General features: G+C 38.7%; 1 protein-coding gene and 1 non-coding gene across 7 annotated transcripts in view; one reads left to right on the forward strand and one right to left on the reverse strand.

Annotated features, from left to right (window-relative positions):
- Window positions 1–23,876, forward strand: part of LOC145978423 (uncharacterized) — a 104,887-nt gene that overhangs the window by 42,492 nt on the left and 38,519 nt on the right. The window contains exons 1-2 of one of the 6 annotated variants that reach the window (XM_083111056.1): window positions 16,085–16,234; window positions 22,713–23,725. In XM_083111056.1, coding sequence (XP_082967182.1) covers window positions 22,741–23,725 — 985 coding nt within the window. In that variant the 5' untranslated portion in view covers window positions 16,085–16,234; window positions 22,713–22,740. Of the gene's footprint in view, window positions 1–16,084; window positions 16,235–16,271; window positions 16,600–22,712; window positions 23,726–23,876 lie in introns of those variants that run through there. The other 5 variants (XM_083111053.1, XM_083111058.1, XM_083111052.1 and 2 more) reach the window with 5 other exon arrangements.
- Window positions 13,003–13,074, reverse strand: TRNAT-UGU (transfer RNA threonine (anticodon UGU)). The gene has a single exon. It is a non-coding gene; the product is annotated as a tRNA-Thr (tRNA).

Consider the following 23,876-nt stretch of genomic DNA (forward strand, 5'->3'; position numbering starts at 1 on the left):
GAGGTAGCATAAGAGCTACATTTGAAATAGGATAAAAAATAGCTTAAAAAGTGATGCCAGAGCTTCTTCTCTCCATTTTTTCTCTCATTGTAGGTTAGTTTAGTGCGTAAAACGTCGTAAAATAAAAAATAGGTCAATGGGCGTTGCTAGAACATACGCCTTACAGAAAAACATCATAAGGGGAGACAGCCTTATAGTAAAATATCGTAAGTCATTTCAAAAGTAGGTCAATGGGCGTTGCTAGAACATACGCCTTACAGAAAAACATCATAAGGGGAGACAGCCTTATAGTAAAATATCGTAAGTCATTTCAAAAGTAGGTCAATAGGCGTTGCTAGAACATACGCCTTACAGAAAAACATCATAAGGGGAGACAGCCTTATAGTAAAATGTCGTAAGTCATTTCAAAAGTAGGTCAAAGGACAGGCCCAGAGTCGCCCATTTCACCTACTGCCACAAACATTATTTTTATGGAAATTCACACAGACAATACTCGTTTAATTTTCAAAGATCCGTTTTACATCCACTCGCGTGTTGTTTAACTTACCGCCCAAAAACTCGCAAGCGTGAAATATGACACTTTTCGTTTCCCGCTTACGTAAAACTGCCGACTCCTTGGCTCTTCCTCTGTCTGCCTTACTCAACAAATGTTTCTCCAAGGGTGTGTTTCCTAAAAACTTCAAACCGGCCAACATTGTGCCCATTCACAAAACAGGAGATAAAAAATGTGTAAAATCCTATAGACCAATCTCACTTCTATCGCCACTATCAACTAGAACTAAACTAGAACTAAACCCTCAGAAATGCTCTTTCCTTACATATTCCCTAATAAAGAACAAAGTGCTCTCTACTTATTCTATTGAAAATAATCCAATCCAAAACGTTTCCACCCAAAAGGACCTAGGTATTATCATGGATGAAAAACTCACTTTTAATTATCATATTATAGCTATCACTAAAAAAAACCATGCGCCTTCTCGGTCTTCCATACAGATTTAGCGAAATTCAAAACCCATCATCTCTTGCTTTATTCTTTAAATCTTTCATCTCGCCCATCCTTGAATACTGTTCCCCAATTTGGGCAATGGCCTCAAAAACCAATCTCACCAGAATAGATTCTGTTCTCAGTTTCTTTCTTGCAATTGTTCGCCATAGAATACCTTCCTTTCGACATGTATCCAAATTAGACACCATTACTGCTCTGAACATTCACTCTCCATCCTTTCGTCGTGATCTAGCTGACATGAAATTTTTATACAAGATAATAAATGGCAAAATCAGAACAGATCTCCTAATCAGTGAATTCACACTTAGGGTACCCCAAAAGCAAACGCGCAACCTGCAACTCTTCCACAACCCAACCACTAGGCTATCCCTTCTACAACGCTCCTTGTTTTACAGGCTCCCAGAAATCTACAACAAGCTTCCCCTGAACGTAGATATTATCCTTCCAGAACGTAATTTTTGTATATTACTGACCAACAACATGTAAATCTATCCCATCTTGTTATTGTTTTTATCTTTTGTTATTTTTTGTTACTACTTTATGTCGTTTCAGTGTAAAATGGCCAAATAGACTGTGTCTGAAACTTTGAGTAAATAAATAAATAAATTTAAAAAAAATGTAAACAACGCGTTGGTTGAGTTATATGTTCACCATGTCTCGAAGATATGATCGCCACTGTTTAGTGCCTGGTTGTTCTAGTGGATATCGTTCAAGTAAAGAAAAGGATATTTGTATATTTAGTGTTCCCAAACAAAAATATAAATTAGCCGAGTGGAATCGAGCAATTCCCAGAGCTGACAAGGAACTCTATGACACAGCTGGTGTTTGTGAATTGCATTTCGATAAATAATACATTAACAGAGATTTTGTTCATGTAATAAATGGTAAGGAGGTAAGGTTGCCAAGGGAGAGGATATTATTAACAAAGGATGCAGTGCCTACGAAGTTCCCAAATCTGCCAAATTATTTAAAAAAAAACTGTTCCTAGAAAGATAAAATGCAGAGAAATGTGTGGATCAAGTGCAAAAAAGCCAAAGAACAGTTTGACATTTAATGAAAGTTTGTCCATTCCCTCGCTTAAAGAAAACCTCACGGTACCCACAGAATTTTGGGGAAGGCATGTATTTGTACGCCACGAAACATTTTTTCTCCTTCATGACACTATTTCGATTTTATTAGCATACAAAAATAAACTTGTGTACACAATCCAACGTTTGACGTCCAGTCTCACATTGCGATGTTGCTGCTTGTGTTGCGTTGCATATAAAACGTATTTATGTTACTTTTCTGTGTAAATTAATGCCATTTCGTGACTGCAAATCGCTCCACAAATATAACTGTTTCCATCAATTTACTTAACGCCTTTCAAGACAAACAAAACTAACTAAGCCCCAAAATTAGCACCTGTACGGATCGCACTGCCATCTATGTTGCCATCGTCTCGGGAACCAGTTTCTTGGGTCGTTTTCCACACTACGTTATTCAAGGCGCTGTAGTTTAGTATTTGGCAGATGTTCTGTTGGCAGATATTGTTTCTATTTTTGATTTCTGCAAATTCCACATCTGCCATAGAATCCATGTGCCCTATGGGACTCACTAAACATTGTGTTTGTGTGAGGTCAGTGTGGTTAATGATAGAGAATCACAATAGTTATTAGAAGGTACACTAGATTTCAGAAAAGTATTCTTGTGCAACTTTTAGATGTAGTAGAGAAACTTGGCTCTATCTGATTCACTGAAATCTTGTTGTCGTAGCATGACCATCATGTTAAGTAATAGAGGCCATAGATAATTGCTCTAGTAATTCATGTTTTTCTACATATGTAAAAGTTATCTCTATTTGTATGACTTGGATATTATTATAAGTGCTCTAAAACCTCAATAATCTTATTAGTGGTATTCCAGCTTTCTACTAAGTTCCATGCATATTTTTAACTCCCCAAATTTCATGAAAATCGGAGAGGTCAGGTCGGAAGCTGTGTTGATTTCGCATGGAATGACTCTTTGGATGCTTAATTAATATTGGGCATTGTTCAAATTGGTAAGATGGTTCCTAGGTTACTTGTCTTGCATTGTTCAAATAATATTATTACACAAGCACGTAGACGAAATTGTTGTGACAAAAATGCCATTGATACGATGGGAAGTGATACAAAACTTAATGCTTCCCCTACGGTCTACATTTTCTAGGCGACTGCATGAGAGCTACTTGATAGATGTATTTCACCCTCCTTCAGATTGTTCAATTTTTGATAAGCAACCCCGCCTCTTGAGTTAAGTGTTTTGTTTCCCATGTCCTTCATACAGGCCCGTACCCATGGGAGGGGTCATGGGGGCCATAACTTCCCTCAAACTCTGAAATATTTAAATGTGAACCTATAAAGAGCTACGAGAAGGAGATGACGATTTTTCAAATTAAAAATTTCAATGTTGTGCTTGCATAAATAAATGAATGGGTTGTTTCTGGAGAGAAGCAGCCACCAGAAGTTTTCAATCTGCAATATTGGGAGTTTTATTTCATAACCATTGATGCGAGGTTACAAGATTTAGTCAAGATAGTCTATTCTTTTAAATCCCTATTCCGACTTTTTTTTATTGCAGTCGTGTTGCGAAAATTTCTATTTTTTTGTTAACTCACATTTAGACATGTTCTTTATTTTGATAATCATTGATAATACTCAACATTTAATTCACAAATATATATTATTGTATATATATTATAACTCGTATACCATTCAAATACTTATGAAAACTGAATGTAAACAAAATGCATCAAGCTATACGCCGTGTGATAGTCTCTGTGTCTGAAAGCGATACAAAGAATTAAATACCTTAATACTGGGTGTTCCATTTACAACGCAACCTGGAGTTGGGGATATAGTACAACTTTTGAACCGGAAGTGGTACACATATAATCCTTATACCAAATTGAAGCCTTGTTCATGCATGTATTTTTAAACCGGAGAACTATGATTGGATTTCATTAGTGTCCACGCAGTGTTGCCAGATGTATTCACAAAGCATGAAAAATTGCACATAACACACATGTACGGACATGCCGTCGGTAATTTTCAGTTTGGTTAGGTGGATTAGCTCGGCATCTATGGCAGTGAAAAAAGAAATGTTCATTTCTACCGATAGCCAATCGGATGAGGCGTCTTTAAGGGAGAAGTAGGAAAATCGTTGTTTTTAGAAATTAAGACTGTTCATTGACAACACTGCTGGTTTTTCAGTGCCACAAAGGATTTGTTTCAACTGTATACGTCATGCAATTACTGAAACAATAAGAAAGAAACTTGGAAATTTTCATGAAAATAGTGTTACGCACCTGGCAACCATGCGATGCATCAGGAATGGAATTCTACTCACAGCGGCGTTGTACAGACGGGATCAAATGAAATGTACTTCCGTTCTCCTACCAACTCAGAAGCGAGTTGGAAACTCTTCATTGCTCCTGCATAGATAAGAAAGTGGGGGAGGGCAGTAGGAGACAAGGCCATCACGAAAACTTGTTTCCGGCAAGCTTTCCGTTGAAGTCTTGGCAGTTTGTGGAAGGATTTTGTGTTCCTACCACCCGTCTCTCCGCCTCTCTCTCTCTCTCTCTCTCTCCTTGTGTTTGAGGGTGCGTGCGCGTGCACGACACCTGTTTCATTTTAAGTTTGACTTATTTGTATTGCATTGACTAATTGCTGGCACGACTGGGAATGAACCAGGTTAGCAATGGAGACATAATGAAGGATCAAAAATACAAAAACTCCTGGCATAAGTAGTTAGTAGTAGTATAGGTAAAGCAGGCGCGGCTCGTGCATAATTTTCCTGGGGGTTCACCAAAATTATGAAAAGTGGACTTACCTAAACCTTTTGAGACACTACACGCTTTGGTTCGTAGAGATAGTTCTGGGAAAATTATCAAATTTTGGCCGGTAGATTACTGACAAAGTTGATTTGCTTTATGTTCAGATAACAGTGACAGCACCAAGGAGTGTGTGTGTAGGGGGCGATCATTTTAATTTAAGATTTTCGTATGGTATTGTATTTAGGGGTATCTCAGAATTCAGAAAATATTCTCGCCTCAATTTTGCCTCTTCCACTCTTGCCAACTCTTTTCTGGTCCCACCACTGTCAAATAGACTATATTATTGAAACTGGATCCTGAACCTACAGTTAAAAAATACAAATCTCTGCCTGCTAAAATGAGTATGTATCAGTAATCGAACCCAAGACCCCTTGATTACAAGATAATTCTTATATAACTATTCGAAAGTATATCGCTAAATCAAAGCGATTAGATTCTATTCTATGCAATATGTTAACTTCTCGCACAGCAACAACTACACTCCTTCCAATACACAATCCACCTCACTTCACTCAACGTATCACTATGCCATATATATTTCAATCACCAGCCATGCACTTCAAAACAAACTAACAAGTATGCAGACAATGACACGTAACAAAGTTAAATGCGCGCGTCCCTTCGAACACCCTCTCGCGCTAGAGTATAACTGATCGCACGAAACCCAAACAACTTTTTGGTCGTCTTCTGACGTAAGTGCGAAATGCCTTCATTGTTAGGTTAGGCTTGAATAAATAGCAAATATTACATTTTTGGTCAAGCACGGTAAGCCCCGAAAATTGAGTGTATATATTCTAAGACAACTAAACCTAAAAAGCCTAACATGTCAACGAAAGCATTTAGTCTGACGTAAGAAGACCAAAAGGTTGTTTAAGTCTTGTCCGATAAGCGACCACTCGTCCTCGCGCTATTTTTGACTTTTCGGCTCCTTCCACCTGAAGTGTTTCCATCTTAAAGATGAAAACTCTGAATGTGTAGGCAAGTTGTTTTCTATCATATTTATCTTATTTGTCCCATCATCTTTACTTCTAGCTTTCGTTCGGAGTTACCTCTACATTTGTATTACACCCTCTTCATTAATCTAATAAGTCTTGTAAAATATAAAAATACAAAGAGAATGCCAAATGAATTCAAATTGAAACACATAGTGCAACACTGGAAGAGAGAAGAGCGTGATTCACTCCAGCTCGCTGGTGATCCTACGAACTGCGCATGTCCGTTTTGACGAGACGACCTTCCTGGAGTAGCCGACCGCATGTATTTTCGCCATATGTACGCGTCGAGCTTCTGCTAGCCGTCCTAAGCTTTTAGCATGGTAGGGGTTGCCTTGCGGAGGTTCAGCGGAGACTTTGCACGAAACGGAACTAGAGGGGAGCTGAGTGGCTCTGGCCAGCGGTTTCTTCTTCTCACTAAGAGAATTTGCCACTCTACGCTTATGAACATCTCAGTTATTGTTTATTTTGTATATTACTGGGGGTTCACTGCACATTTGCGCTATACAGCCAACCGCGCCTGAGGTAAAGTAAATTTGGTCGTGCCTATAGAACCGTGCCATGAAGGAACATTTAGGGGATGTGGCAGTAGGGAGCCGTATATTCTCGAATCCGGCCATTTTGGAGATCATATGATCAGCACCATGCTCCAGCCGTCTTTACTCCCCAGGGATGTAGTAGAAACGATTTTGATTTGATTCTTTATTTTATTTCGCTTTTTGTGCCACTCTTGGCTAATTTGCGAAGATGGGAATGAGGGATGAAATTGATGAATGGACACTCAGAAACATCCATGCCCAGGCCAGGATTCGAACCCGGGACCCCTAGCGTCGTAGCGCGATATGCTAACCACTCCGCCACAGGGGCCGGCTAGTAGAAACGAGAACAAAAAAATACATTCTGACTATGTGACAGTATATTTTTTATATTGTCTTGGAAGTATCTGTTAACATCCTAACCTGCAATTTTGTTTAAGGATAAAACTAGTTGAAGGCCACGAGTGTTCCTGAGAAGTAATGAGCATATCACATAGATTAATGCGAAATAGTATAGCTCGGGTTTTTCGAAAAAAAGAAGGAAGGATATACAAATCAATTCTACGAATGCTTACGTCATTGTGACCATGGAGTGCATTTTGCACACTAACGAGGATCTGGCGTCTAGACATAAGGCCCGTATAATGGTCTGTGGGGTTTGGACTGTGTCCTATCCATCTACGTTTGTAGTTGTCCTTTCACAAATTTCATCTTAACACACCTTTTATTACCCAAAAGTGGAACAAAAGCGAAATAAAATAAATCAATCAATCTGTTATTGTGTCCCTGCGTTTTTCAATTTTTCTTCATGACCGAAAATTAATGTTTCACTGATGTTATGCATCATTATAATCATGTGAATTATTTTCCATCATCATCGTGTGCTTAATCATTCCTTAAATCATAGACTCTAACGCTGTTGTCCTTAGTGTAATTGATCTTATTGTGTGGAAGTTTTGATGTAGGCAAAATGATGGTTAAGAATAAATCTCAATTGATTGTTCGAAATTTAAAATATTATAACTCCGACGTGACGAATATTAATTGTTCTTAGATCGATGTCAAAGAACGATTTCTCCTAATTAAAAGGATTCCGGCCTCCGTGGTAGAGTGGTTAGCACAGCTTGCTTAATCACCGGCCTTGGCATTGTGTTCATTCGGTGTTCATTGTGAATGTCCCTTCATTAATTTCATCATTTCATAGGCCATCCTCATCGTCGCGTTTAGCCAAAAGTAACACAAGAAGCGAATTAAAATAAAACAAATCAATCAATCAATAGAACATAGGGTCTCCAGTTTCATAGAGCAGTATGCAAAGCACTCAGTCATGGAGGCCCTCAAAATTGAAATAATAATTGCAACAGAAAACCTGATATTAGAGTATTTTAAGAGTTTAGGCATATTAACAATTCACGTCAACCAACAACACTTTCACCTGTATTGTGTGATATATGGTTCTGCCCTAACACTTCATTGATTAATTTGCTTTTATTTTACTTAGCTTTTTGTGCTACTTTTGGCTTATTTGCGAAGATGGGGATGAGTGATGATATGATGAAATTAATAAATGGACACTCACAAACATCCATGCCCAGGTCGGGATTCGAACCCGGAACACCTGGTCCTGAGATTTCGGCCTGTGTATGGAACCGCTGGCCATCCACAGTCGTGAGGAAATTGGGGAGCTAAAAATGAGTAGCGTGATTCGGTCACGGAAACCTACAACGACTGAAGGCTTGTCTTGCTGACCACAAGTCACCCCATAATTCCCACCTCAGCAGGTGGATGTGAGGCCGGCAGTCTGTAGGTAGGACCTGGCCTTCACGGAGAGAGAGAGAGAGAGAGAGAGAGAGAGAGAGAGAGAGAGGCAGGCGGGGAGGGGGGTGGTAGGAACACAAAATCCTTCCACAAACTGCCAAGACTCCAACAGAAAGCTTGCCGGAAACAAGTTTGCAAGATGGCGTTGTCTGCTACTGCCCTCCCCCACTTTTTTATCTATACTGGAGCAATGAAGAGTTTCCAACTCGCTTCTGAGTTGGTAGGAAAAGAGAAGTACATTTCATTTGATTCCGTCTGTACAAAACAGCCTAAGAATGTCCGCCTTTTGGTGGATGGACTTCATTTGGTGATGCTAATCCCTCTGCTTTTCTTTCTCTCTCTCTCTCTCTGAAAGCAGTGGTAATTAAACGTTGACTATGACTACATAAAACTCGTCATGTTCGAAGTAAATTAAATTCGGTCTATTGTTCCTATTACCTGTTCCTAAGGCAATACGTGCTAATAGAATTAATAAATTAATATAACTATACAATAGACAAGAGACAAAAATAAGAATTTCAACTAAGACATGGAGATAAAGCCACAACATGAACTAGAACAAAATTGTCGAAACTTCAAAATAACTTAACCCGCCATAATAACTTTTCATCTTGATCTTTGATGTACTAAATTTAGATACAAATAAGTTATGGACATAATCGACTTACATAAGAGTAATTCGATACCATTTTGACCAATTTTGAATTAATTTGTCTCTTCACCAATTTTAGAAATATTAATGTCCCCCAAGTGTTCGACATTGAATTTATTTCAGACTTGCGTATAGATCTGGCGGCCACTTTCAATTAGTCGGCTGTTGTGATTTTTCAGTTTTCAGACGTTTGTGAAAATTATTGTAACTTCTGCTCTATAATTCCAAATGCAATTATTCAAAAAACATTTTCTTCAAAAATAAATGCTCTTTCATTTTGTTTTCACCATTTTTGCTCTCACATTAGTAGTTTCCATGATAATGAATCGGATGAATATTTTTTTCATATTTTTTATTTATTTATTAGACACAAAATAACCATGAAAGGGGCAAAAACGCCTTAACTATATTTCTTGTGTTTACTATGCGGTTCCAAGTAAGTCCGAAAATTGTTACAGGTTTGAGGGGTTCGAATCCCGGCCTGGGCATGGGTGTTTGTGTCTTCATCATTTCACCATATCATCACTCATCTTCATCTTCGCAATTAGCCAAAAGTGTCAGAAAAACGAAGTAAAATTAACCAAATCAATCAATGAACATTTGATGTGTCTGGGTCCCCTCTTTTTCTATAAGCTCCCAAAAAATAAATTATTTTTTTAAAGAAGTTTGACGCTCTGACAGAGAAAAATCTGAAATTTACACTACAGTAAGCCCTTTTGTGGTCCAACATAATATTAAAATTTGGTGAAGGTGTTTTTTCGTAATAAGAAAGATATTTAAGATAAAATTTAGCCAAAATTAGCTTCTTTACAATACAAATAAGTGTGTCCAAGTGTGATTTAAATTACCCAAAAAATGTCTGAAATAGAGTTCATCAAATATGTTAGAAATTCTCTCATAAGAATCCCACAGGACGCCATACTTTCCAGGAACAAAACACTGAGACCGACGCTCTTAAAGTCGATAAAATAACTGATATCATGTTCGCAAGGTCAGTTATTCTCGTGCGTTTCGTTATGACTTAAGGAACGTGCCCCCAGTTCGGAACAAATTACCACTGGTAACAGGTACTGTACTAAGTCTCTTGTTGATGTTTGCACTGAAACAGAATCGAATCCATCTCGCATTTAGTCCTAGCAAAATCCAGAGTAACTCGCCTAATAAAGGGAAAAGGGTGACCATTCCTGCTAAATTGAATGCACACCCGAATCATGTGGACCACAAAGCAGTGGGAATCCAACGCAATGACAAAACCACCCGTCAATTAACGTCAAAACTTGACATGTGGAGAATTTGCTGGCATGCGTGGCTCCTAGGCGTTTAATTCATCACACATTCTTGTACAGATTGTAGGTCACGTGTAGGGTCAATTCAATTCTTTTGTTGGTTTTTTTTTTTCCTACTTTAATGTGCGCAAAATATTCTGGTTCGTTGTCATCGTTGCTGTGAGATAATTGCTGATATTTACATCTACACTGTAGTCTGTTTCACTGTGGTATTTAATTATAGTGAACAGGACATTTTGCGAGGATTTTACCAAACCATCATTTGTAAATGAGAATCAGAAGTACCTCAATGTAAGAAGGAATGCTGCAGGTTCACCTGCCCTGTTGAAAGCAAGACCTTTCCCCAAAAATACTCATTCAGTTTCAAGTTATTGTGTTACTGCGCCAATTTGCTTACGAGGGTCACTATTTATATTTTCAGCCTAACAATGAAAAAACAGGAATTTGGCATTGAAAACTGCTTTATTGTTTTTCGAAGTATTCTCCTTTATGTGGTTTATTTCCGCGTTCCGCAACAACAGAAGATATGTAAACGAGGGCCCGTGGGTATGAACAGGGCCCTCCCGATTGCGTTGTGTAAACGTCGTCGCCTTGTAAACAAGGGGCCCCGGGTTCGATACCCGGCGGAGGAAAATAATGGTTCAGATCACATGTTAAACTGTAGGTCCAGTCCCTATAGGCTATGTGCATAAAGTGGACTTTAAAAAAACTCAAGCCCATGGTTAAGAACCGTTGGTACACTTGCTGCAGCTGTTGGATTGTTGTTTATTTATTTTTTGATTTGGTGTTTTAAGCCCACTGTATGCACAGTAAGGCTAATCGGGACTGTACCTACAGTTTAAAGTGGGATCCGAACCACTATGTGCCTCCAGCTACAGCTGTTGGAAACTGCTTTAAAGTTTGTTTCTATCATCTTTTACATTAAGTGACAATTTATCTCTACAATTTTTCAATCGAAATGATGTTATGCTTATTTTCGTTCATAGATAGTTTCGCACACGCACACTTGTCCTTGGCTGCTTGAAGCTGTGAACACCGTTTCGTTCGCTATCACGTCATACAAGACTCCCTCGAGTGTTGCTAACTATGTAATTCTAAAATTATATACAGAATGCCAAATGGCGCTGATGATTTTTAAAAAAGGTTCAAAATGTAAATCTTTGTTAGACGTTTTATTTTTAAACTGGTGACAATGTTATAGCTGAAACTTTTAAATAAATGTATTGCATACCAGTGGCGGAGCGTGACCTTTCCAACAGTGTAAGCCTAGCATGATGAAGGCTTGTGTTTATTTTTGGGCTGGGTCAGTGATTTATCCACAATCATCAATCCCTCCCCCATTTTTTTAGAACACTTCCCTGAAATTTTTCACCAAACCCTAATTTTGGCACTAAATTTAACCTTACACCCTTTAAAAACGAAGTTACACTAAATCAGATTAAATATTCTGGATAAATCCCTGAGCCTGGTGTTTTCTTTGCTAGGCTGTATATCTCCTACATTTCAACTGATAATTACGTCAGTTTTATTCCTATCACAATGAGTAACTTATCCATAAAAAAATGCAAAGTTAGATAAAATGAAGAATAATGATAATAAAGAAACGAAAACAGAAAGAAACAGAAAAGTGCTGAATACTTTTTACAACCGCTGCATAACCAAGTATCAGCTCGTACCATGAATCACAAAATCGGGGCACTTTATTTTTCGTTTCTGTTACCGTGCCTGCTAGACAAGTGGTGGGCCTACCATCCACAAGTTTCTTCTTGGCAGCAAAATCCTTGCTGGACAACGGCGTCTTCAACAAGTTCTCCACCCCACCACACAATCATACTCGTTTTCTTTCATAATGCAGTTGTTGTTGTTCACTATAACACTACAGCAGACGAATGACAGCCCCCTTTTCAATGGATGAAAGTCGCAAAGAAATACCGCGAGACTTTAACCATGCACACAACAAATGAAAGGGGAAACAAAAACAAATCACATCCAAAAGCGGTCACTGCTCAATGCTCTGATGTTTCGGACTCAAGAGGGGAATATCCCTTTCGGACATAAATAAATGCCCTCTCTTGCCTTAAAATTCCCTTATATTTCGTAAAAAAAGAAAGACAAAATAAAATATGAAAGAAATGCTCGCTAATTCTGAGGATTTATCCAGAAATTTCTGTGAAAGGAGATGTAAGTGCTATCTAAGGGTAGTGTAAAAGAAAATCCTGCACCTGAAAGACCATAAACAGCCATTTCGTACGTTGTTCGAAGAGTGTTTAAACCACGGACTATGTAATTAATAATATTTTGTTCACATTTGACATGAGATTTGTAAAACTGGCTCAATATTCAGTTTTAATTAAACATTTTAATTTTTGAAAAAGTTATTGCACTTGTTAGCTCAATTACTACCAGCTGAGTTCAAATATAAACGAAAAACAGAAATATTAATATTTCCAATGTTTGTGCTCTCCTACAAGCGAAAAACAGAAACAAGCGTTTGTATATCTAATTTTCACGTTTCTCGCTCATTTTTAGATGTTTCTCCTTTTTCCCCTTCCTGTTAGTTTTTTGCTTCAGAATTCCCTGTTCCTGGAAAAAACCTCCTTGAAACACCACTGGCTCAAATTTCCTTTGCAGCCAACCATTCATTCATACCCGACAACGCTGGAGAACCCTCCTCTTGCAGGACCTGGGTCTCGCTCGCGCGTGTTCACGGTTAGCCAGTGAAGCCAACCCAAGCATAATGGTGCTAAATCTCGCACAAGTTTGGTTTGGTTTGAGTTGCTGTTTTAAGTCCACTTTATGCACGGTAAGGCTAATCGGGACTGGACCTACAGTTTAAAGTGGGATCCGAACCACTTGTGCCTCCACCGGGTATCGAACCCGGGACCCCTTGATTACAAGGCAATGACGCTACCACTGCGCCATGGAGGCCCATCGCACAAGTTTCAAATGTCGTTTGGAAGTTGGGGATATAAATTAAACAAGAGGGCCGCTGTTCGTGGTGGTTGAATTTTCTCAAACTTTTCACATATGACGTCGAACTCATCCCGTTGGTTGAACCATTCGAATTTATATTTATTTCTTGTTACAAATAAATATTAATAATATGTAGATCGAAGAACAATTTAGTAGTATGTAGCATAATTATGGAGTTTAAACGAGACCATGGATGTCCCGAAGGTGCAAGGGGAGGAAGCTCTTCCTGGAAAATGAATGTCAACCATAAAATAATATATTTCACACATATCATTTCATTTCAGTCACATCAAATTATGTTAATTATTGTAAGGGCGTTGCAGAAAAATGTTAACTTCAAATTGAATTTGTATCTTTTGAGGAGGCAACTTTATTATGGGGGAAATATACCTAGTTTACCCCCACCCCTGAAAAAATTACTATGCTTAATCCTCCCTGGTGGAAAGAAATACTGCGGACATCCATGAACAACACTTTTTGTAAACATAAGGTTTGCAACGCTGTTGTAAGCCTCTGGCCGGAAGGTTTACACACGTGGGTTTTGGCCCGCTCTTCCCCACCCAGAGAACGGGCCTTGCACCCAGATAGGGTAGGCACTGCTCGCTCGCGGTCAGAAATTTGTAAGGCAAAATTCAGAAGGCTTACAGCTTTCCACAAGCAGAAGGCGGGAGATCCCATGTGCCGCCTGGCGCTGAAGTGTTGCAATCTAACAAACATGATCTCGAACACTGGTGTCGACCCGATTTGAACTTGGAAGTTGTTTACGAATTTTTGCCAGATAATTACATACATTTTACTACAACTAATGAAGTGTAAGCCCGGCTTACACGGCTTACATGGACGCTCCGCGCCTGTTGCATACCATTCCTGTGTTCCACAATAGAATTAAGTAGTTTGTCTTAATTAGCAACACTGGTGCACCTGCTAGAACTTTGTGACAGTTGAAGGTTAGTCCGCGTGCAAGCAGTTCTCCCAACCCTGAAACAGTTAGTTACACTAAAGTGAACTTCAGGCTGTATGAACTATAGACCGTGTTAAAAATGTAAACATAAACATTGGTGAGGTCTTGCCCGGTCCCCCCGGAACTTCCTGTTTAGGCCAGTGCAGATTCACCAGCATACGAAGTAAGAATTGAGCGCTTGTTTTCATCAGTTGTGCGACGATAGTCCAGAAAGGTATTTGTTAAAGTTCTACTATGAAGGAGTGGACGTCTAGAATCCGTCGGATGATCAACTGCAGAGCAGATTATTAAAATATGACGTGTCTTTGTGGCCGCCAGTTGTATATGTATATTACACTACGTACATACAAGTATCTCATGTACGTACACGCACGACGAACGTTTAGATATATTCAATTATTTTGTAAATGGAAAAGTGAGGGAAAGATAATTTTATAAAACTAGTGATATTATTATATTATAAAGTATGCTTAAGTGAATGTTTGCCAACAAATCTGCAGAAGTAATGACACATAACAAATGCTAATAAATATTTGTGCTTTCAACGTCGCCTTTCCGCCTGAGCGATTTAGGGAAAACCTATGATATGGCATGCCACTTTCACTTGCACGAATTTACTTCAAACAACAAGGGAGTTTTCAGACTGAAGCGACAAGCGATATCGGGATTTCGCACAGAAGCATTCGATCTAAAGCAAACCATTCACCAATCACGCTTGCGCAAATAATACAATACAATGCACGGTATTGATAAAACGGCCCAGTCCGAGCGACAAACGACACCTGCAATTTGTCGTTCGGAAGGTGTTGTTTATTTTTTAATGTTGGTATCCAAGTGACACGTATCGCTGCAGTCTGAAAGCTTCCTTTCGAACCAATTCACCACGAGAAAATGCACGTGTCGCTTGGACTGGACTGTTGTTTTCTCAGTACCATACATCGTGTCGCCTCGCTCTGTTGTACTTGTATGCAAGGTGAAGTGTTTCCTTTAGAGTAAAGGGACTGTTGCTTGTCGCTTTGGTGTGTAATCTCCGTGCCACTTAAAATAAAGTGAATCCTCAGTTATCAATGAAATTTTTCGAACCGAAGTGACACAACAAGCTGCACGTGTCGCTCAGATTCCCAATGGTGTGTATTGTGCCGCATGAGACTTGATTTCCCATGAGCGGTAAATGCTTATTTATAGACTAAATGGGCCTGTGCCGCTTCTCACTTCGGTACGAACCACTGCTGTCGCGTGTCGCTTCGGTTTGAAACCTCACTAAGAGGCGTGCTTTTCACCACACCACAATACGCAGATAAACCATTAACATGCTTGTAACAAAATGCAAGTCGCAAATATCCTTTCCAGGTACCAATCCTTTCTCGTTTTGCTTGTATCAACAGGTTTCGTCTCACTACGTCCTTCGGAAACCTACGAAGTGACTTGACTCAATAAATATGTTCCCGATCGAACTGTGCAACCATATGCTACACAGCTGACACCCTATTTCCTTGTAAAAGAATCTCCACTTTGCCCTTTCATATTAACGTCCATAGCATCGTAAGCGTAACCGGATGTTCGAGGGGGACCAGACGAGTGCGCATGCTCCGCAGTAGCTCCGCCTTTAACACCGTCTATGCAGGATTTTTTCCAGGGAGGGGCAAGGAAGGTATTTTCTTCCAGAGGGGGCACACAAGTCACATTTTCCCCCAAAAGAGAGTTGTTCCCTAAAATACATTGCTTAAATTTGAATTTATGGTGTTCATGCAATAATTAACACATATTATTGTGGCTAAAATGAAATTTTATGTGTGAAATACATAATTTTTGATGGCTTTCATTTTCCAGGGGGGGCCACGGCCCCCCTTGCCCCCCTTTCGGACGCCCATGGAACTATATATTGTTAATTATTAATTGAATAAACGAAAGTGTGTGTATTTTATCGTTTTAGCACGAATAAGTAAGTGCCGTAATACTTAAACATGAAGTGTCGTAAGAAACCAACTCTAATTACTTTTACTGTGGGTTGTCAACACTGAGAAAATGAAGAGCATCCTTTTAAAAAGCAATCAAGTCATCACGTAATGCGAATATAATGATCCTTTGCTGATTAATGTGACCGGTCAGTGTTTCGTAGTGGACACTGTGCGATAATATACTAATCTCGGCAAGGTATGTACGGGCACAAAGCTCAAAGCTTTTATCGTCTGCTTGCGCTAATTGGTTTCGGTGGAGCTGTTTATTTTTATCTGACACAAAAGTATCTTTGTGTGATATTATGTTTTATTATAAGTCTGATATGGTCTTGGAATAAGCAAGCAACATCAAAGCTATTTTGCACAAGATGGGCTATCTGTAAACACTCGTACGGTATAAATGTGTCGGCTCCGCAGCTGAGAGGTTAGCTGCTAAATTTGGAAACTAGGTAGGAAAACATAAAGAAAGGACAATTGTGTGCCTTTGTGTGCAGCACGTCTGGGAAGGAGCCGTACGCCGGGTAAATTGCTCCTAATGTAAGACTAAAATAGGATATTTCGGTAAAACATTTAAGGCATGCCTAAGATTAGTATTTTTGTGCAATTAGTGATTTTATATGCTAGAAACATCTGTGAACTTTAGAAGTAATTAAGTATTTTATTAGTGATTTATATTTTAAGGATGGCCAAGTCCATATTAAACACATGAATATGTGTCCGTCCTTGTGTAAGTGTGTGTATGCTTCAATCATAATCATGTAATGTGAAAATTTGATAGTGTGCATAATGACTAAGCATATATCACATTAATATGTATTTCTATTGAAATTTCACATAGAGTATGTGGAATGAGTTTTAGAATTTAAGTGCAGGTCGATCCTATTGAACGAAAGTATTTAATTATTTTCTTTGCTTCCCTTATTTTCACTTTTTGCAAGTTTTTTCACTGTGACTACTGCATGTTCATATAACATCGTTTATTTGATGCAGTACTGGTTATTTATTTGCATGGTATAGTTTTCTGTATACTATCTTAGCTTTCGAGTACAATCTCTTTCATTTTTTGTAAATAATCACATGCCAACATCAAGACTTGCATTAGGAATTAAGGTCCAGTAAGCATGTGTACTCCTTAAGAATCAGACATATTTTTTATTGTTCTGTTTGAATGCTTAATTTGTTACTATTCAGAGCTGTTTAAGGACTGTGGAAAATACTATGGTAAAAATTTACTATCCTTCAGACACCTATGACTTCTTCGTTTCGTCAATGTTTGGCATTCGTACTTGCCTAGTATCCTTCCCAATACCTGGCTATTGATGTTCACTGTACTACACCATGGCAGAATTCTTCATTCTTTTGTATTTCCTTTAGATTAGGCAATTTGTTTCAGCTTTCCTTCCTAAATATTTTATTACTGCCCCAGTGGCCAATTTCTTTGTACTTTTACCTTTTTTTGTTCGTAAAGAGCATTTGTATGTACACATAGTTAGTAGGGGAAAAGCATGTGTAATTGATATCGCTACCAAACTTAGCACTCCTAACCTAACAAATACATTGAAAATTACAACCTAACACTCCTAATGATAATTTCACTTCTATTTTGGTTTTGTAACTTTTCAGTCCTTTGTGTTTCATTTACTCTATTTTACAAAACATTTTACTATAGAATAATGAATATTTGTTGTAAATTTATTGACTTTTATCATTACTATGTCGTGTTTATGAAGAGGTGGGCACCTTCCCATCTGGTGCTGTTTTGGATTGTCATGTCAGGTGCTATTTTCAACTGCATGAAAGCTTCAGCCTTGGTTGGTTCGAGCTAATGTAACAGATGTATTACTTAACTATATCGGAGCGAATTTACAATACTGGACCCCTCCCCGATTTTTGTAATATTCCGCATACTCACTAATTGAGGCCTCCTAATAACGAATTTGAAGTTAAAATTTGGGGGTCACATGTAGAAATTGCAAAATAAGCGAAATCGAGTGGTCCGTGATCGGAACAGACATGCACGATTGCTCATTATTTACCTGAAGATTTTGTTTAAAAAACTTAAAAAACGAAATATACATTCCTGACATTACTATGACCCCAAATTTTAACTAGCCTTGCATAACCTAACCGTGAATGGTTCGTGGGGCTATCTGTCAATGGTTTGTGCCTTTCTGGGGTTACCCGGGCATGGTTTTACGACCCCAATTGTCAACTGTGTTTGCCTAACTTAACCTAACCTTACCGAGAATGGTAAGTGGGGCAATCCGTGAATGCTTTTGCGCTAATTGTGATAACGAACCAATAAAAAATCTTATTTTCGTAGCATTTTAACGGCAAATGTTCTTCATCGAAGATGCCATTTTCGTATCCTGCAATTTTACCATCGATGCATTGTTGCCAAACTTACCTGTAATCAACGACTTTTTTACTGTTCTCTTCCGCCATTCTTACACGATCCATGCTCTCCAAGTATAAAATCAACAGTGTGGCAATGCTGTAGACAGCGTAACTAATTGCGGCCGTCAATTGTTCATATCAACAAATATGGTTCCCATACTTGTAAACGGAGAATCGTTGCAAGAATAGAAAAGCTTATTTTACAACTTCTACACGTTAATGAACAATTTCTACACCTCTTCCCAACATGTTAACCTCAGATAAATCATCGCGACTAATTATTTCGTGAGTATAAGCAGTAGCATAGAAATTACAGAAAGGCCCAGTATTGTAAATTCTTGCCACTATTTTATATCTCTGTAACAGTGGCATATTCTAAAAATTTGAGCCGGTTTACCGCACCAATTCTTATTTATTGTATATATTAATTAGATATAATAGAGATAAAACACCAATGGAGGCATGGAAAAAAACAAATACAGAAGCCTGACAGCTGCAAATTTTCTGTCAACTTCTACATGTGTGAAAAATGTCGGTTTACCGGCAATAAACCAAGTAACATGGGAGAATACGCCACTGGTCCATGAGCTTATAACACTAGAAAATGTGGTGCCAGTTTCATAGATCGGAGACACATTAAAATCACATATTTTGTGTTTCACATGGTTCGTACTTACCAATTGTGTATTGCGGAACATAGTTCAAGGTGCCATTATGCTTTTTACATGAAAACAAACACAATTTTTCACATTCTGAGTACTTTTTTTATTCCTTTCTTCGGTTCCGGAACACACAATATGGCGGAAACATCATGACTCACGTTGTGGGTATGCAGTGTTTCAACCGTCTTCACCGAAAAATTCCTACTATCGTGTTCGTCACCGGTGGAAATTATACATTATGCATGGGTAGCTAACTGATAGCACCATGAACCATTCACGGATAGCCCCACGAACCATTTCCAATAAGGTTAGGTTAGGTTTGGTTACGTTAGGCAAGCACAGTAAAATAAAAGGGGGGTTGAAAAACTGACAGGGGCTTATGTCATCAAACGTATGCAGCATCTGGTTGTCGTAGAGCAAGCAAATGAAAGCAATGGCAATTGTGCGTCGGTGAGATATTTCTCTTGAAAAATACATGATTTCCCGGTCAAATATATTCCACGATGAAAGAAAATACCTTGACGAACGTTGTAAACCTTGGAAAAACTCATTTCCGTAAGTAGTTTCTTGTGTAAAATTGAAGAAATGTGTCTCCGATGTATGAAACTGTTACCGAAAATGTTCATAAACATCTTCACAAATCTTGCAAGCAGAGTTTTTCACTTTCTAAGGAATGTGCAGAAGGTCAAGGGTGGTATTTCCTTTCAATTTTCTTCCTTCAGTCATCCTAATTGTTGCACTGGTTGAAAAACAATGTATACAATATACTTTGCTAAGATGGTGTAAGAACTGATGTATTTTATCATTGCATCTATTTGACAATAGTTCTTCAGAGTTACATGGGTCAGGTTTGGTTCTAAAATATAATTTGGAAACTATGTGAGTATGGTAGTATTATTTATGCACTTGGATTAGGATTGACTTAGTGTTTATTTCATGCTCTGTACATGTATAGGGAACAATGTTTTCCATGTAAATGGAACACTTTAGATAGCATGAGTTACATTCACGTAATACATAATTCACCACAATTTCTTTATGTGCTAATATATTTAAAATGCACAATTTTTTTTATATAAATTACTTTCCACTCTCTTTTCCAGTATTCTCATTGCCTTCCTTATGCTGCTGTGCAACTTGTGAAAATCAATACATACATTTTCTACAAAGTTATATTAATGCGTTACTACTCCAACCTCACAACTTTAGTGCACCCTTGATTGAGGCAATGAGAAAAGTGCTCATGGATTCATTCTATGTCAACACGCAATGCAGAACTGGAGCAACCCAAGGGTGGAAAATGCTCACTCGGTGGCCAAGTGCATTTACTGATTGCCTTTCATTCTTGCCACCGAAGTTTACAGCTTCAAGTCCCATCCCGGGCATGGGTGTTCATTGTGGGTGTCCTTCATTAGTTTCATCTAATGATCTTCATTGTTGTGCTTAGTCTAAAGTGGCAGAAAATAGATGCTGAATAACAAAAATACAATTACAGAATTTTGTGAGATTTTGTTTCTGCTATTGCATTTTAGGGATACAAGAAGGCTGATGGGGAATATAACATTACTTTGTTCAATTGCAAAACCAGCACAAGAGAAGAGGCACTCAAAGTGGTCCTGTGCTTTTGACTCCTCCCACAGTCTGTGACTGAAAAAAAGCATTATTTGTTCAATAAAAGAATGTGTGAGGGCTGGCTATGGGGGTCTGATTTCACAGAGAAAAACATTTTGGTGAAATTTGAGGATGTCAGTAAGTAAGCGTAATGTAACATATACGAGGGGCATGTCAAAAAATAGAGCTGATTGGTTATTACAGAGAATAAAATCAAGCGAGAAAATTTTTATTTTGATGCTATACAAGTGCATACCCTGGCTATTTTTCTACATAGTCACCATGATGCTCCAAGCATTTTTGGTACCGTGGAATAAGTTTACGTAGACCCTCTGCGTAGAAATCTGCCACCTGGGATCTCAGCCAGTCGAGAACTTATGTCTTGAGAACTTCACTATCATCGAAATGTTGCGAATCAAGCCACTCTTTGAGGTGAAGGAACGGAAAGTAATCACTTGGGGCGTGGGTGATTAAAACGTGCCCATTGGAATTTTTGAATTGTCGCAACAGTACGGTCAGCTGTGTGTGGGCGGCCGTTGTCATGAATAAGCACAATTCCAGACCGTAACATTCCTCTTCGCCGAATTTGAATGGCACGTCACAGATTAGACAGTGTTTAGACACATCACATCTGGTGTGATGGTTCGTCCCTGTTCCAGGAATTCCACGAAGATTACACCTCTTTGGTCTGAAAACAGGGTTGCCATGATTTTGCGATGTGATGGTGTTTGCTTGAATTTCTTCGGTTTCGGTGAACCGGAGTGACACCATTGCTTGGATTGCTGCTTCGACTCACCAGTGAGGTACGATATCCAAGTTTCGTCTCCAGTCACTATGTGAGAAAACAAGTCATCCCCATCCTTCTCCCAGCAGGCCAAAAAATCACGTGCTGATTTCATTCATTCATCTTTGTGAGTGTTTGTCAACATTTTTGGCACCCACCTCGCACACAGTTTGCGATAACCCAGATTGTCCGTTACAATTCGGTGCAATGTTTTATCAGAAACTTCAGGAAACTCCTTGCCTAGATCAGTAATGGTGAAATGGCGATTGGATCGCACTTTCTCATCAACACGTTGCACAAGGTCGTCCGTCTGAACACTAGGCCTGCCACTCTGCTCGTCATCATTAACTTTTGAATGTCCTTCCCGAAAAGCACGGCATCATTGTCTTACCTTTCCTTCACTCATTGCTGTTGGTCCGTAAATGGCACACAATTCCCGATGAATGTCAGTTACACTCAGTGCTTTTGCGTTGAGAAATCTAATCACCGACCTCACCTCGCATTTGGCAGGATTTTCTATTACAGCAGCCATTTCAACTTCCTGCTACTCGTATGTATGCACCTGCACACTGAGAAATATACCTCTGTTGCAGGCACAGAATAATAAAGCATGCTTCCATGCACGTGGAGCTTTGTCAGTGTTGCCAGTCCCAAGTAAAAAATTATGGGCCCTTTTTTAGACATGTGCCTCATAGATCTATATACAGGCTAAATCTGTGACTTCATATCAACCTCATAAATCAAAAAGATTTTATGATAGAGATTTTTTTGTGACGTGATTGAACAGGGAATGTCATGTGCTGAATTGAATGGTGACATCTATTTTTACATGGTGGACACCCCCTCTCCCCCTAAAGGGGTACAAGGGTTGACTAACATCTTGTACATTTTCATTCTCCCCTTACCTATGCTAAGTTTCTCCGACGCATATTCTGACTATATTTTTTTAAAAAAAAAAAGTTTGAATGGCACCCTAGGTTTTACCCCCCCCCCCCTCCCACCTTACCTACCCTTCACTACGGGCCTGAGATCATTTCAAATGACAACGGACAACTCCTCAGTCTAGTAATAAGTTAATAACATGCTTTGCATAAATTAAAGCTCACTTCTTTAATGTAAAATGCAAGGAAAATATAACATGTTAATTATGTAATAGAGGATTTTACTTACCCATTAGACCAAGAATGAGTTACATGTTTCTTTTTTTTATATAATTTCAGGTTGTCATAAGATCCAACTCTAAACAACATGATGCCAAAGTTATTAACACTACTGCTGTTGCTCTCGGTAACAGTATGGATGTGTGGAGCAAAAAAGCATTACGATGACAACGACCAGCACAATTATAAAAAACAAAAGAACGATAGAGATTATGACAATAGAAGAGATGTTGACAATCATAGAAGAGATGTAGATGATCGTAGAAGAGACGTAGACAATCATAGAAGAGATGTAGATGATCGTAGAAGAGATGTTGATGATCATAGAAGAGATGATGATGAGGATGATGATGATGATCGTAGAAGAGATGATGATGATCATAGAAGAGGTGTTGATGATCATAAAAGAGATTTTGACGATCGTAAACGTGGCAAAGATTTCGATAAATACCATGATAAAAGGGACAATTATCAAAAGAATGACAAAGGCCATGGCAAGCAAAGTGACAGGCATCAATATAACCCCAGAAAGGATGATAAGTATGATGACAACAAGAATAAATATGACGACAAGAAGGATAAATATGATGATAACAAGAATAAATACGACAAGCACGATCGTGAGGATACACATGGGAAGGAACTAGAAAAGTACAATAAGAAACGAGACCAACAAAAATACGACAAACCCAGCAAGAAACATTACAAGCAAGACTATTACGATAGGGATTTTGACGGAGACAATAGCATTCAGGAGTTCAATCCTAACGACATAGACCCACCTTACAGATATGACGACAGGCAGGATTACCCTCCGAGGTACGACAAACGACATGACAATTTCAATCCCAAATATTACCAAAGAGACGAAAATGAGTTTGATACTCCCGGAAGATTTGCTGATCCAAAGCCACACAAGGCATACAAAAAGGAGAAGGAGTTTGATTTTTTTGGGGATACCTTGAGGAAACCCTTTCCGACCTATGGGTACGGGGAGTTTCCTCTCTCAGAGCCTTCACCGCCGCCCCCATCTGAAGTGGCTAAGATGGCTCGGTATGTTGTTCACGAAGCAGGTAAGATCTCAATGATATTGTATTGCTTCTAAACTGCAGGAAGTTGCCAGTTACATTCGCTATTTTTTGGCATGTTATACATATTTTTACATTTAAGGTGCATAATATGATATTATACGGGGTGGTGCAAAAGTAGGTTGACAGTTCACAG

Source organism: Lepisma saccharinum, chromosome 24, assembly GCF_977018435.1.
Source record: "Lepisma saccharinum chromosome 24, izLepSacc3.1, whole genome shotgun sequence".
Taxonomy (NCBI): Eukaryota; Metazoa; Arthropoda; class Insecta; order Zygentoma; family Lepismatidae; genus Lepisma; species Lepisma saccharinum.